General features: G+C 35.5%; 2 protein-coding genes across 3 annotated transcripts; one reads left to right on the forward strand and one right to left on the reverse strand.

Annotated features, from left to right (window-relative positions):
- Positions 1–54: 54 nt before the first annotated feature.
- On the reverse strand, positions 55–2090 carry rps23 (ribosomal protein S23). Its single transcript, XM_015036638.1, has 4 exons — positions 1989–2090; positions 756–915; positions 398–518; positions 55–243 (listed from the first exon to the last, which is right to left on the reverse strand). Exons 1-4 carry the CDS (start codon positions 1990–1992, stop codon positions 97–99), a joined length of 432 nt encoding a protein of 143 aa, XP_014892124.1. The 5' UTR covers positions 1993–2090; the 3' UTR covers positions 55–96.
- A 973-nt stretch (positions 2091–3063) lies between these two features.
- On the forward strand, positions 3064–14172 carry LOC106950020 (V-type proton ATPase subunit S1-like protein). 2 transcript variants are annotated; one of them, XM_015036636.1, is made up of 8 exons: positions 3064–3212; positions 9699–9718; positions 9990–10051; positions 10741–10809; positions 10902–11056; positions 11450–11500; positions 12649–12886; positions 13757–14172. In XM_015036636.1, exons 1-8 carry the CDS (start codon positions 3130–3132, stop codon positions 14009–14011), a joined length of 933 nt encoding a protein of 310 aa, XP_014892122.1. In that variant the 5' UTR covers positions 3064–3129; the 3' UTR covers positions 14012–14172. The 2 variants fall into 2 exon arrangements, with proteins under 2 accessions (XP_014892122.1, XP_014892123.1); XM_015036637.1 differs by lacking the exon at positions 3064–3212 and adding an exon at positions 4942–5005 and having other exon boundaries at positions 13757–14171.
- The last annotated feature ends 720 nt before the right edge of the window (positions 14173–14892 follow it).

The following is a 14892-nucleotide window of genomic DNA, read 5'->3' on the forward strand; positions in this document are numbered from 1 at the left end:
TTACTGTTTTACTGTGATGACTGTAGCCAAAAAGCAAGACCAAAACAAGAAAACTGTAATTGAAAACGTGTTTATTTCAGTTTCTGTCTCCACGGTTTATGACCTGGGTCTCTCCTTCTTGCCTTTGTAAAGTGCCAGCAGAGACACGTTGGCCACTTTGACGACCTTGAAACGAACTCCAGGAATGTCTCCCACGGCATGACCCTTACGACCGAATCCGGCCACCAGAACCTCGTCGTTCTCCTGCAGAACCAGAACCACAGGGAGGATGTTAGAGACGGCAGAACTCAACAACAAAAGTATTATAAATAAATCCACGCATTTAAAAGCTTCCACTTAGGAATGGGAAATAAAAACCGGAACATTTTGTCAAACTGCACACACTGAAGCTGTTTACCTCGATGAAGTTGAGACAACCGTCATTAGGGACGAAGGCCGTGATCTTCTTGCCGTTCTTGATGAGCTGGACTCTCACACACTTCCTGATGGCAGAGTTGGGCTGCTTGGCCTCGACACCGCTGCACAAAAACACAGAAATCTAATCAGCTACAAAGCAAATGAACCAGAGCACGAGCTGTGACAATCTTTAATTTTAATTATTCATAAGGCAAATTAATATTTCAAAATTAAAATTTTCTGTACTTTCCAGAGCTCTTATTATACGAAGCATCAGGTACAGAGTTTAATTTCCTGTGTGACAGCAACATTTACCTCCTGGAGAATGAAACAAGTTAATCTCGCCTGGCTGTACTCACACTTTCTCCAGGACGATGCCCTTGGCGTGAGAGGCTCCTCCGAAGGGGTTGGCCTTCAGGGCCGTCCCCAGGTGAGCCTTCTTGTACTGTTTGTCATGCCATTTCTGCTCACGCCGGTGATTGCGGAGCTTCCTGGCGGTACGCAGACCACGACACTTTCCTAAAGAGAAAGATATGTTGCATTACTTTGCTTTCATCTCTGGCATCCGTTCTGTCATTATCCGACTCACAACCATCAACATCATGCATCCATCTTTTATTGCCCATCATCACTACTCTAAACCTTAAAGATGACTAATTTACTTGTATATTAGAAACAAACCAAGCTGTTATTGTTTTTAAATACCAATAATGTCACAATAGGCAAAAAAAAGCACATTTGATACATGCTTTTTCTAGTCCAAACCTTTATTAAAAAATAAACTTAAGTAGACAGAATACAAATGTATATTTATAGCACCACAAATTTTTAAGTTGTTTAAAAATTGTCAATGTTTGTGATTTTAGGCTAAATTTTCACGTTTTAATGCAAACAGAAGAACAAAAATTACCCCAGGCTTTTGATTAAGTTACAAATGGCAGTGTTACAGTATTTAAGTAATTCATTATGCCAATTTGTATTTCTGACACAAACATGGTGGATTAAATGTTTTGCTACACTATCTACTGCTTTGGACAGTAACATTTCCAAATAGTTTTGTCATGCTATCTTAGTTCAGGTCACTAGAGGAACATACATTACGAGTCAAACAAAAAAAAAAGTTTACATCTACATAAATCTCACAAAATAGCATCAATATGTTAAAAAGTACAAGTATTAATCAATACAGAAAACAGTTTTTACAGAGAACTACAACATGGAAACCGTACCAACAACGGATATCTCCAAAATATTAACTTTCCAGAAACGATCCATTTAAAAGCTTTTGATGTTACCTGGATAGTCTACATAATCATACGCTAATTTCAGCCTGTTAGTAATATTAACGTTAAAAATTAATCAGCAATAAGATCAAATTGCCGACCAGCAACTAGCAGCAGAGCTACATTATGGCGGCTCCACGTTGCGGAGAGACGCCGCCGTATAAACCTCTTTTTTCTCGTTCACTTTAGCATTTTACTGAACTAAACACACAAGAAACACCTCAGAAGACGTTCACATAAAACGTCGATATAAAAAATTGGTATAACTGAGACATAAACTGAATATTTTTAATGAAAACTGAGCCTTACCCATGATTGCAGAAGCGAGTCAGGGATTGGAAAGGAAGAACCCAGCATGCACCGCGGCAATGTGTAGTTGGAGGACCCCATCTGCGTGCGACTACAGAGTGCCTGAGTAAAATTAAGCCGTTTCAGAAATTTTAAAACGATGTTTTATTTATCCCTTAAAAGATGTCATGATATTTTGTGCAATTTTTCTTTAAAGCTCTTGTTGAGATAAATAAGTAAATTAGTATAGTTCATAAGCCAGAGGATATTTGTTTTAAAAAGATTTTGTAGTTGTCGTAGTTAGCCCAGAATGTCATTCTCTAGAGGGGGACCTAAAAATTAAAAATTATCACTTTATTAAATTAATTAATAAAATTTTTTGGATTATTAGCAACCCATTTTTGTATTTTTCCAGTAGGCGGCATTATGTGTTTGTTTATGTGAAGTATCAGCGCATTTAATCAATCATAACTTGCTAAATACTAAATAGACTTTCACGCTTTTTTTTATTTATTTTTTTACTGGAAACCTTATTCAAACAGCTATCATAGCTACATTTACAAGGAAATGTCTTTTAAAAGTATTTTTGAATTGGACTGATACATGTTAACATATGTAAATATTTCTAGTGGGAAAATCAGCATAGAATATAATGACATTGATTTATGATGGGCATTTTACAAATATGGCCATATGGCCTTTAATTTTTCTGCCACCTCTTCATTGCAGTCACATCTCACTTGAAGTAATATTTAACCCTCAAGTAGCCACGATTACACTGGTCACAGATTATGATGGCTAGAATAATTAGTGACCTTACTGTACAGGCCTGTAATTAATGCTAGCGCTTAAAACAAAATTAAAAACTAAAATTAAATTATTATTTTTAGGTTTCTTGTACATATTTACTGGTGATGATTTTTTTGACGTGGAAGTTGCTGTCCTCAGTAATGTATCTGCTGGTATAAAACTGTCCAAATGTGGAAACCATAACTGTTTAACCAGAGGGTGAGACTCCCTCCACCTGCCCTGGTCTCTCCTGGTTGGCTGACTCCTGAGTCCATCACCGGGGCTTACAGGCGATGGGCTGATTTAAGTAGATTAGGTTGTGCTGGGATGGAAAGGGAATATTTACTGGCATCACTCTCTGGTCAGAACAGCAATGGCTTCTCTGTGGAAACATTTCTGCATCCTCGTCCTTCATCTGCATTCATCTTCCTCATTCCACCAGCGACCTGCCAGCAGGTACGTCAGGAAGAAACAAACCAACACTGAGGCTCAGGCTTTCTAAACCTCAATAGTCTCTGATCTTTGACTCTTGGCACCTTCATTTATGGATTTGTTGCTCTGTTTCTCTGCTTAATTTGATGTGTTTTTAACTTCATTTAAAGCATGTTTTTATTTCTACTTTATTTGAGATAAAATAGGGAGTCATGTAATCTTTAAATACCTGTTTTTGACTTACATGGTAGCCATGGTTTCAACATCCAGTTGGTAATGAACATTTATACCTTTTGTTGGTTAAGTTTCAAGTCTTGGTTACATTTTTGAAAGCACCAAGCAGCTTCTCCATAAAACTGAATATTCTTATCCATAAAGAGAAAATGTCACGCCCACTGAACTAATGTTTATTAATATAATCTGATAATTAACAACTGGACACCAGTTTCATAAACAGTTCAAATTGATTCTGAAATCCTCTAAATCAGCTCAAAATGGATGTTCTGAAAACCTTGTCTTTAGTTTACCTGACTACTTCTTTAACAAACTATGAAGTTTAATTTAATTATTGCATAATAACTTACATCCCTTCTTTATTTGTAGCATGTTTTTCTGTTGTGAGAACACCAATAAAAGAAAAAATTAGTAATAAATCCTGCAGAGGATCCAACATGTAAGGAAAATGTTTATTTATAATGTTTGAACTGTTCCGAATTTTTATGTTTGAAACAATATTTAGTTAGATATTTAGAGCCAAATCATCACAAAAACAGGTTAATGGTAACCATTAAAATCTTGTGTTTATTATTTTGTAATAATATTTCTGCTTTGAAAGATTTTTGAAGCTTAGAGCTTTTTTCCTTGTATTAATAATAAGACATTGCTTCTTTAACTACTGCAGTCAGTGAACACTTAAACACTTAAACTTAAAAATGTTGTGCTTTTTACGTTCTGTTTGTTGATGTTTTCTCACATTTCCCTAGAAGTAGCGCAGACCAGCACAGCAGATCTGACCTTTCACCCCCAAAAACTGATTTTCTTTGTTTACTTTGAAAGTCAATTGGCTAAACTTTTAGATTCAGTTTATGGCATCACAGAATCTCCTAAAATAATCGTGCAGCCAAAGTCTTGCCTCAACACAGATCCGTTTATCTATTTTATTTGTTATCTAATGTATAAATTCAGAAAAACTTACTTTTGAAAAAATAATTCATGATTAATTGATTTTAAAAACTGATTTATATGTTGAAAGAAATTAAAACTTGCCTTCATGCAACAGAATGATAAAATGTTTGAAAGTGTAATTCAACCTGAGTTTTAATATTAATAAGAGTTTGTTTGTTTTCTAGTTTCCTAATTGAATCTAAAAAAACAACAGAACAGTGATAGAAGTAAATAAAACAAAGAAAAGTTAAGATTTATAAGAACTATTCAGAATCTCATATTTAATTAAATAGTAGGGAAAATAAATGAGCTTTTAACAGATATTGAAATGATTCTCACTAAATGCTCAGATTTGTTTCTGCTTTGGACGCTTTGCTACATTTGTCTGATATCTGTGTGACGTTCTGCTCGTTTTCTCTTCAAACCTTTAACTTGATCAGCATCATTTGGTGGCATTTTGTTTATGTGCAGCTCAGCTCCAGAGCTTTGCAGGGGCAGACAAGAGACCCAGTAGGTCGTACTGTGCATTAATTTGAATTTCATGATGATAAAATAGTAAAAAACAATATATCTGTTTCTAATTTTAACAGCTTTCTGCTGTCAAAGAGAGATTTGTTTCTATGAAAAACTCACCATAAACTGACACAGAAACAGTAAAATCAAACAATATGCTGTTTGTTTCAGCATCTTTTAACCTTTTCTACATCATTTACTTTCATTATCAAAGCTGCTGCAGAAATTAACTAATTTCTGTTTAAAGAGAACCTTTGCTTTCATTAATTTCCTCTATTATAACAAATGATTTAGGAGTAGAAATGTTGAAATAATTTTTTGTTTCTGTTTTCACCTTGTTGAGTTAGACTCCACTTATCTCAGGTCTACAGAGACCCTGAGCCTCTGTGCATTATTCTGCATCCAGCTCACTGACACATATTTGATCCTGTTTCTTGTTTAATCCTCTTTGTTCCTCCTGCCTCTTAGCCGCCTGCTTGCTTTTCACCAACAGGCCTATAAGCTCATTTCTGCTTAACTCGCCGTCTTTGTCTACATTTGGGTCATCCGACCCACTTTACTGACAAAACCAGTGACCCAAAGATTAATGCAAGAATACATGTGACATCATGATGTTTTAAACTGACCGGCTTTAGTTTTATGGCTGAAAATGTCTAGAACAGGATGGAAGAAAAAGCTTTTAAAATCATTCAAACACAGGCAGAGGTGGGTAGTAAGTAGTTACATTTACTGTAAAAATGTAATTTTAGCAGAATTTATACTACGTTATACTTTTTAATTTTACTTCAGTAATTTTATTATGTAGTGTCTCTACTTTGAGTAAAATTTCTTCACACTGAATGAAAAACAAACCAGAAATTGACCAGACACAGACACACACCTGCAGTTTTTGTTAAAGTTTCATCAGTTTTTTTATTGAGAGAAACAGATTTGGAAACATTTCCTTTTGCCTGATTTTGTTATTTTTTTTGTTACTTATTTGAATTATTGTCATTTTGGTCCTTAAAATACTGAAATTTCCACGTAACTTTATATTTTGGTCCATATGATGATGTAATGTTTAAATATTAAATGATTGATAATTTGATCTGCTAATCAGTACCTGTGTTAGACTTTTTACCAAATACTATTTTACTCTTGAGTAATTTCTTGGATGAATCCTTTTTACTTTTACTTGAGTAAAAATATGTTGAGGTGGTGCTACTCTTACTGGAGTATTTATCTACTCTGCCTCCTCTGATTACAGGAAAATAAAGAGAAAAAGTTAAGTTATAATAAAAACACTGGAAGACATTGTACAGTGCAAGCACATTTTAACACAAATAGCTAAAATATGAAGAAACTGAGGTGATCATATAATCTCTGGGTTCTTAAAAACTCTCCTCTTTGTTTGATTCTGCTTCAGGGAATACGTGTTAAAAAGCATTTTTAGTTTTTAGTTGTAAGCTGTTTTAAGTTTAACCAGGTTAATTAAACATGCTTGCATGTAACAGACCATGTTTTGGTCTGACGTTCCCTGAAACCAGGATGAAAACGTTGCTTTATGTCTGCTGACGTGTACACAAGCAGATGCTTCAGATGTTACTTTAAGGATTAAGACGACGTGAAATCCCCCACTGGAAGAGAGCCACTTTCTTTCTGTATAATCTGCAGAAACCCATTAATTGCATCATTATATAATCGCTGCAGTCCCTCAATCTGCTGGCTGCTGCCCTGACCCGATGCACCACACTAGATCACATAAATCTTGTTTTGGTTGCAGGGATTTGGTCAATCAGCCTGGATTTGACCGCTCTATTGTCTGTCTATTTTTCTGACTGAGACACATAATTCATCCGTTCATCCTCTGAGAATATAAATTACATTTATTGCTGCATGAAGTTGGACAGATGGAGGAACTGATTAACAGAAGCCATCTTAATATTGGAACAGAGATTATTGGTTATTGCTGTTTGTATCTGGATGTTAGAGTTGGATCTTGGAGTAAAGTTTAAATGTGATCCAGTTTCAACTTAGTAAACCAGTTTGATTCACATCAATGTTAGATTTACCATCAAACAAATTGTTTAGTTTTGCAACTTTTATTACATTTTACATGGATTTTGAGGTTGACCATTGTCTTTCCATGTTGTGATTCTGATGTCCATGTAATTCTCTATTAGTTTATACAGAGAAACTCCTGGTGTACCTATTCTTGTTGTGCTTAACAACCCAGAACAGGAACATTTAGTTTATTACTTCATTCAGCCCACAACAGGAATTAGAACAAACTTAAAATTTAGAGAAACTATTCATCTTTTCTATTGGTTCATCTAGAGAAACCGCTCATTACCTTAGATCAACATTTAGCTTTAAACATTTAATATTGGAGCAAAACCCAGAGAAACTCCTGTTAGTTTACAAATTAGTACCATCTACCTTATAGAGTCAAACACAGAGAACCAACATCTAGTTTTATCAGAACAAGAATCCAGAGAAACTAGTTAATAAATTACTTATTCTTCTTAAACATGGAGAATCAATATGTAGTTTTATACTTTTGCTTTTCTTTTCTATTAGTTTATCCAGAGAACAACATACCAGACAAAAAATGAAGCTGCAACGCAAACAACTAGCTGCCATGTAGTTATACAATAAAGGCAAAGCAAGAAAACAAACATTCATTAGTTATTTATTATATAGACTCATTAGATTCCTCCATTTGGTGATGCAAACTGTAGTTTCACTAGAAAATTTAAATTTTGAATATGTGATGTATTTATATTTAATTTTAACTTTTTCAATAAAATACATATTAACTAACAGATGTGGGTAAAGCACCCAGAAACTGCACTGAGGTGACAGTAGAACTACTTAAATATATTTTTACTCAAGTAAAAGTAAAAAGTAGCCATCCAAGAAATTACTCAACTAAGAGTGAAGAAGTACTTGGTAAAAAGTAACTGATCAGTTATCGATCACTTCATGTTTAAATATTTCATCATTGGACAAACCAACATATAAAGTTAAGTGGAAATTTCAGTATTTTAAGGACCAAAATGACAATAATTCATATAAGTAACAAAAAAAAATCACAAAATCACACTAATGTTAATTAACTTTATGACACGAGTTGTAATAATCAGGCAAAATAAAATGTTTCCAAATCAGTTTCTTTAAATATAAAACTCATAAAACTTTAACAAAAACTGCAGGTGTGTCTGTGTTTGGTGGATCTTTGGTTAAAACATGTTTGTTTTCATTCAGTTGGTAGAAAATCCAGAAATTTTACTCAAGTAAAAGTAAAAAGTGCAGCGTAGTAAAAATATTCCTAAAAGTATTTTTTCCAAAACAGTTTCTTAAGTAAATGTACTTGAGTAGATTCTACCTACTAACCAACTCTGCTACATTTCACCTTTTCCAGTCAGAAACAGGTCTGACATGCCAGAGATTGTATAAGACACTAGATCAACTGAAGAGTTATAACCTGCCAAAAAATGTAAATAATAATTATAAACTTGTTAGTTTTGGGTCATCAGACCTGCAGCATCAATCAGTTCAGCAGAACCTGAAGGAGATTTCTTCCCTCTGATCAGCAGAGAGGAGGAAATGTTTTAAACAAAGAGTTATTATTTTCTTCATGAAATCAGAGACAGGACTTGGCGTGTTGCTGGAAAAACGTCGATTCTGCTTGAATCCCTGATTTCAGACTCAGATTGTGCCAGTTTGAAAGAGAGGAAACTAAAAGATTAATCAGATCTCCTGTTTCGAGTTAAGCTGATTTCAGTATTAGATTCTGGTCCATTATTTTCTACTTTAGGTATTTGTTTGGAAAGTGGGTCAGAGCCGCTCCTCTCTGCAGCAGCAGCACATCTTTCCCTGCGCCAGGCTGACCACCAAGTGTTGGTTTTAAACCAGCGGGTCACCAGCCGGGTCACTGGGCCCACATGCTCTCCTCACGGGTTAAACTGGAGGCACTTTGCAAATATCACTTTTCTGTTACCAAAGCTGCTTCATAGAAGAATCCACTGCCCGTCTCTGACTGTCCAGGATAATTATTATGGATTACTGTGAGGTCACTTACAGTAAAAACAAAGATACGATTTCCTGCAATGTCCTGAATCATTAAACTTTACTGTGGTTTTTTCTGGGTTATTTTCTCCTCCTGGGTGAAAAACAAAGTCTGTAAGGGAGTAAATACTTTTTTATAGCACCGTGTTTACTGACTCATGTAATAAATTAGAATATTAAGCAAAAGTCAATTTATTTCAGGAACTTTATCACAAAATTAAACATTATATGAAGTTTTTAATTCCCTTAATTTTATGATTTTCTGCTTAAAGTCAATTAAAACATGATAATTAAAAATATGACATCAGATCAATAAAAAAAATACTTGGCTAAAATGCTTTTATCAAAGCAGTGTAGCTTTGATAAAAAATATGTTTAATATCAGTTTTAAGGTTATAAATTTTCAAAACGTACTTTGAATCTGACAAATAAACTTCATTAAATCTAATTTACTGAATAAATTAGAATATTCAATCAATATGAATATGTAGATCATTTTTACTAAACTATTTACTTTTCTTATTTTTTTCTAACAAACTGCTAATTATAGGCAGGTCGTTATACATTTTAGTAAAATTGACTAATTTTGTCAAGCTTTTAAAAGAGTTATTACATTTAATATTTGCTGATTAATTTTAACCAGAAACATTAAGATTAAAGACAAGTTTCAGCGTAAAAACCTGTAATTAGATGAAGTCAAAGTGTTTATAAGAACTCATTAAGATTATGCAGAAATCATAACCAAACGTTGTTGGTAATTCTCTATGTAATTTCTGTTTACAGCTCAGCATCTGTAATCAGAGGTAAGTTATGAAGTTATTCATCTGGACATTTAAATAGAATCAAATGAATAAATGTGTGAATCTGAAATGTGCAACAATTTTATTAGGAAATGCTTTTGCCAAGAAATGTAATAATATGGGTGTGATGTTGTCAGAACTGCAAAAATAAACTAAATTAGCTTTAAAACATACAAGGGTAGAATAAATGTGTGAACAAAGGAGAAAATATTTTAATGTTAAATACATAAAGTTCTTTGTGAAATCTGAATAATTAAAATTTTTTCTTATCTAGATGAAGGAAGCAAAACGACGATGAGGAATGAAGAAAACTTGTTTTTCACTGGGGAACCGGAGGTGAGTTTAACAGCAACAATCAGTTCAGGTTAATTAAAAGACGCCAATTCACAACATGTGTCATCATAATGCACTTCATAAAACAAAGAAAAAAGTCAAATTAATTCAGTAATTAAAAAAATCCCTAATTACATCTGAGGAGGGTAGAGAAGCCAAGTAAAAGTAGCACTACTTCAATAAACTTATAAAAGTAAAAGTAAAAAGTATCTGGTCAAGAAATTACTCAAGTAAAAAAGTATTTGATAAAAAGTTTACTCAAGTACTGAGTAACTGCTCAAATGATCAATCATTAATTATTTAAAAATTTAATCATCAGATGGATCAAAATATAAAGTGAAATGAAAATTTTAGTATTTTACGGTCCAGAATGACAATAATTCATATAAACAACAGAAAAACCGAAATCAGACGAAACATTGTTTTCCAAATCAGTTTCTTTCAATAAAAAACTTTGAAACTTTACCAGAAACTGCAGGTCTGTGTCTGGAGGATTTCAGGTTAAAACATGTTTGTTTTTCATTCAGTGGGTAGAAAATCCAGAAATTTTACTCAAGAGTAGAAATACTTTATAATAAATTTACTCATAGTAGTAAAAAAAAATACTCCTAAAAGTCATTTTTTTTAAAGTTACTCTAGTAAATGTAACTGAGTAAATGTAAGTAGTTACTGTCTGACTCTGTCTCCTGCAGAAACCTCGCGCTTCACAGAGAAAGTTGCTCCAAACAGCAGGAGCTGCCCCTGCTTTCTCTCCTCTCAAGGTGACTGACACAATAATAAAATACTAATAAAATTGCGTCTCCTCACACAGTTTGAGGATTTTTTTAATGTTCTTATTGTTTCCATGCTGCAGGTGCTGTCCAACGGAGAGCCGTGTATTTTGTTCCAGGCGAGGAAACTTTCTCTGCGCTTTGAGAAGCAGAGACCTGTGGACCTGACAGAGCTCACCTTCTCTCCTCAGAAGCTTGTCGACACGAGGGAGTCGCTCTGCCAGCAGGACAGAGCCACGTACGTTCACAAATCTGACGCAAACACACCAGGACAACATCATGTCAGACACTCTGGGCAAAAACCAATGTTAGTAACAGTCTAAAGGATAGCCGAAAGCCAAAAATCAATCAAGTACAACACATTTCAGTGCTTTACATCATAAAAACACAAAAACATAAAAACATCATACAGATTTCAGAAACCAGGAAGAAACCTTCATCAAATCATCAATAAACATCAAATATGTTGCAGTGACTATGGACTGAAAGCTCTAAATAGACGGGTTTTATCCTTTATTTAAAGGAACTCGCTGTAAAAATAGCATTTTTGTAAAAAAAAACAAAAAAACAAAAAACAAAGATCTGATCATGTTTTTTTCTTTAACTCCTTGTATCTGTGTGTCTTCTTCAGGCTGGTCATGAGGTTTGGAGATGTGGAGGATTTGAGAGGCTTATCAATCAGGTTAGTCTGTCTGATAATCAGCAACACTAAATAATAACCTATTATTAGTTTTAAATTACTGTGGAAATCTGATGTTAAAAACAACACATCTCCATCTTTAATGTGACATATATCACATTTGCAACATGTACTTTTTTTTAGCTAACGTCACAGTTTGTAGAAATGTTACAAAAGATCTTTATTGTAAAACTCTATCAGTCAATAGAACGATAATTCAACAGTATTATACATATAACGTGGTAAACACATACAATAATGTAGTGACGTCTCAGAAACTCCTTTAATTACAGATGGCTGCATCCTGGGTGCACAAAGCAGCACAATCACAGATCCTTCCTCCCAACAGCCCTAGACTTCATAACTATCGCTGGTCACAACAAACTCCATAAGTTGTTTACATTTGTGGTATTGTTTACACAGGTTTCTATTTTCTTGTTTTTTTCAATGATGTATAATAAGCACGGTTTGTGTATTTGCAGGCTTATATTAGCCTTTCATTTTGCTGCAGTTACACCTTCATTTCACAGCTTAGAGAGAATAAAGGATCTTTCTATCTATTCTATTCTGCAACAGATATTTCTGTGCATAAAATATAAAAATGATACAATTGAATCCTGCAGGATTGATAGAGGCTTTGAGAAAGAGCTTCTCTTTATCTCAATATTTCATCAGAATATGCGCACAGAAGAAATAATTCATTTTCTTTTCTCCTCTTTTTATGTATAATTTAATTATAAATCCACTGATTAAGCACCAAGTAATGCTTCCAGTGAGAAATGACTGATTTGGACGTGCAGATCAGTGTGGATAGTGTGATTTGATTGGCAAAGAGCTGTCATGTCCATACTCAGCCACCAGAGGGCGACGTTTATGTAGCTGTATTAGATTGCATTATTTTGCATGAAGAGTGGAAATATGCCCGTTTGCAGCCTCCAGGTCCCTGCTTTCTGTAACTCAGCAGCTTTCAATAAGATATAATTTGTATTTTTAAAATAAAATCCCCTTCCTTTGCTTTCTATATAGGATATCTTGCTGCTCTCCCTGTTTCCGATGTTTAATAGAGAAGTCTCTCTGATTTATTTATGAGTGTTGCAGTAGATAACCCATGATGGGGTTAGTTTTTTCTGAATACATTTTTCTTTCTCCAGATTTCAGCTCTCCAACACATTTTACGAGTCCTCAGGTCAGTGGTGGTTCTCCGTGGACCAGGTCTCTGTTTCATACAACACTTCTGAGGAGGTTGTTTTCAACGCCACGGATGTTTACGCTCCGGCCTCCTCCTCCTACCGCTGCCTCCATGTCAGCAGTCTGCAGAGATACAGCGGTCTGTTACTGCCGAGCACTGAGCATGCACAGCGCTGGGCCATCACCTTCATCGACTTCCAGGTACCAAATAATGTATGGGGCCCCTGACCCCTCTCCCCATCCATCTGCTGGAGGGCAAAAAGCTTTTGGTTGACGGTTATTATCAGTGGTTAGCTGTTAAACTATCATTACAATGTCCTAAATCTTTAATGTACCCCTGATATGCAAAAGAAAAAGGGACGCAGTGCTTTGCTACTAATTGCTAACATTATGACAACTATAACAAGATCAGGAAAAAGTTTCAATAAAGACAAAAATGGGGAGGAAAGTAGATCAATTATTCTTGCTTGATTTTGACAACCCTAACATGTAGATGCGGTGTATGTTTAAAACCATTAAAAGGCGACCCAAACACCAACTCTGACAGATCATCAGTAGAGCAGGCGTTAGCTAATTAGCTTCAACTAGCTATGTTAGCTTAGCTAATAGTAGCCGTAGCTAATCTACCACAGTGATCACTTATTAATAGTCCCAAAATAAACATCAAGCCTAAAGACTTAAAACTGTAACGACTGAATGTTCTGTTCTTTGAGTTGGAAATGTTTGAGTGTTTTTTGGTGATGAATTATTGTCAGTTACCATGGCAACGAGTCTGCCCGTAATGTAGCCGTCAGAGAATAGCGGGGAATAAAAGTAGCTTTGAGTTGTTCTTTAATGGTTTTTCAGTTATTTTCCCTTTGCCGTGGCCCACAGCCCTAAAATTCATCTCCAGGTTTCATTTTGTTAATGAAGTTGTTCTACCGTAGCAGCGCGGCTATGAACGGCAAGAAAAATCGTCTTTTTGCCCTCCAGCGCGAAATTCCCGGATGTAAACAACAACTTGCAAGGGGTCCATTATGTCTGTTGAACTGAATTAAATCAACTTTAATAAATGGGTATTGATATGTTTAGATCCAAGCATTCAACATCAGTGGAGGGAGGTTTTCTCCTGCCAGCGACTGCACCACCGTCCTGACCCCGGCCATCCTGATGGGCCTCATCACCTCCCTGATCCTGCTGCTGGTTCTGGCCTACGCCCTGCACATGGTTGTCCACCTGAAACACATCGAGCACGACGACCAAAAGCCTGACATCTACTTCCCTCAGAGCCCGGAGCAGCTGGACCACTGCTGCGAAGAAAGCTCCACCGAGAAGAACGTGATGTAGGACAAAAAGAACGTTCCTGAAACAGACAGAGCTGTGATGACCCACGGAGTAATGTGCTTTCTGCTCAGGATTTCATTTTTAAGGAAATCATTTTATTAATTATCTTTGTAACATATTTAATAAAAATATTAATGAGAAAAAAATATGTCTCTTTCTTAAATGTGCTTTTCCAAGTGTTAGTTGCAACAACAAATTGTTTAGGTTTCACTTTAACAATAGAAAACAGCATGTTGGGGTTTTCCGTCCGGATACTCCTGCTTCCTGCATACAGGTCAAAAGCATTAATGTGAAACCAGCAGGTTACTATAATTATTAGGCACTTTATGATCTGAGCAGAGATAAATGTTTATGACAGCCTAACTTTGGAATGACAAACATATTAATCATGTGTGAGGCAGCAGGTTTTAACAGGAAGCTCCGCACCTAACTTCTTCTACTGAACTGAAGCAGGAAACAGTTTGTGAACGTTGTTTCCTGGAGACTCCCGGATGATCAGATTCACCGTCAGACCATACCAGCATCTTCCTTTGTTACTGAAGTTATTTTACCGTGGCAGCGTACGAACGGCAAGAAAAATTGTCTTTTTGCCCTCTGGTTGATGAGTCCAGCTGCAGGAGGGAAAAGTGGAAACCTCCAACTCTGTTGCTTCAAGCTGCTCTCACTGAAGGTGAGTTGGACCAAAACACTCAGAGTCACTTTGAGGGAAGTTAGTAGAGGAGGGATGGAGCCGAGACTGACTGGACCTTCTGTGTTTTCAGCTTCACTCAGAGACAAAATGGCTTCCAGGTTAGAGGAGGATCTCTGCTGTCCGGTCTGTCAGGACGTCTTTACGGATCCGGTTGTTCTGTCATGTAGCCACAGCTTCTGTAAGGAGTGTCTGA

Source organism: Poecilia latipinna, unplaced genomic scaffold (genome assembly GCF_001443285.1).
Source record: "Poecilia latipinna isolate Pla-1442-1.1 unplaced genomic scaffold, P_latipinna-1.0 Scaffold374, whole genome shotgun sequence".
Lineage (NCBI taxonomy): Eukaryota > Metazoa > Chordata > Actinopteri > Cyprinodontiformes > Poeciliidae > Poecilia > Poecilia latipinna.

Coding starts and splice junctions, on each gene's coding strand:
- LOC106950020 (XM_015036636.1), top strand. CDS start 3,130: ATGGCTTCTCTGTGGAAACATTTCTGCATCCTCGTCCTTCATCTGCAT. Junction 3,213..9,698: donor CACCAGCGACCTGCCAGCAG/GTACGTCAGGAA, acceptor TTCTGTTTACAG/CTCAGCATCTGTAATCAGAG. Junction 9,719..9,989: donor CTCAGCATCTGTAATCAGAG/GTAAGTTATGAA, acceptor TTTCTTATCTAG/ATGAAGGAAGCAAAACGACG.
- rps23 (XM_015036638.1), bottom strand. Junction 519..755: donor GGCATCGTCCTGGAGAAAGT/GTGAGTACAGCC, acceptor GTTTTTGTGCAG/CGGTGTCGAGGCCAAGCAGC. Junction 244..397: donor GTTGTCTCAACTTCATCGAG/GTAAACAGCTTC, acceptor CTGGTTCTGCAG/GAGAACGACGAGGTTCTGGT.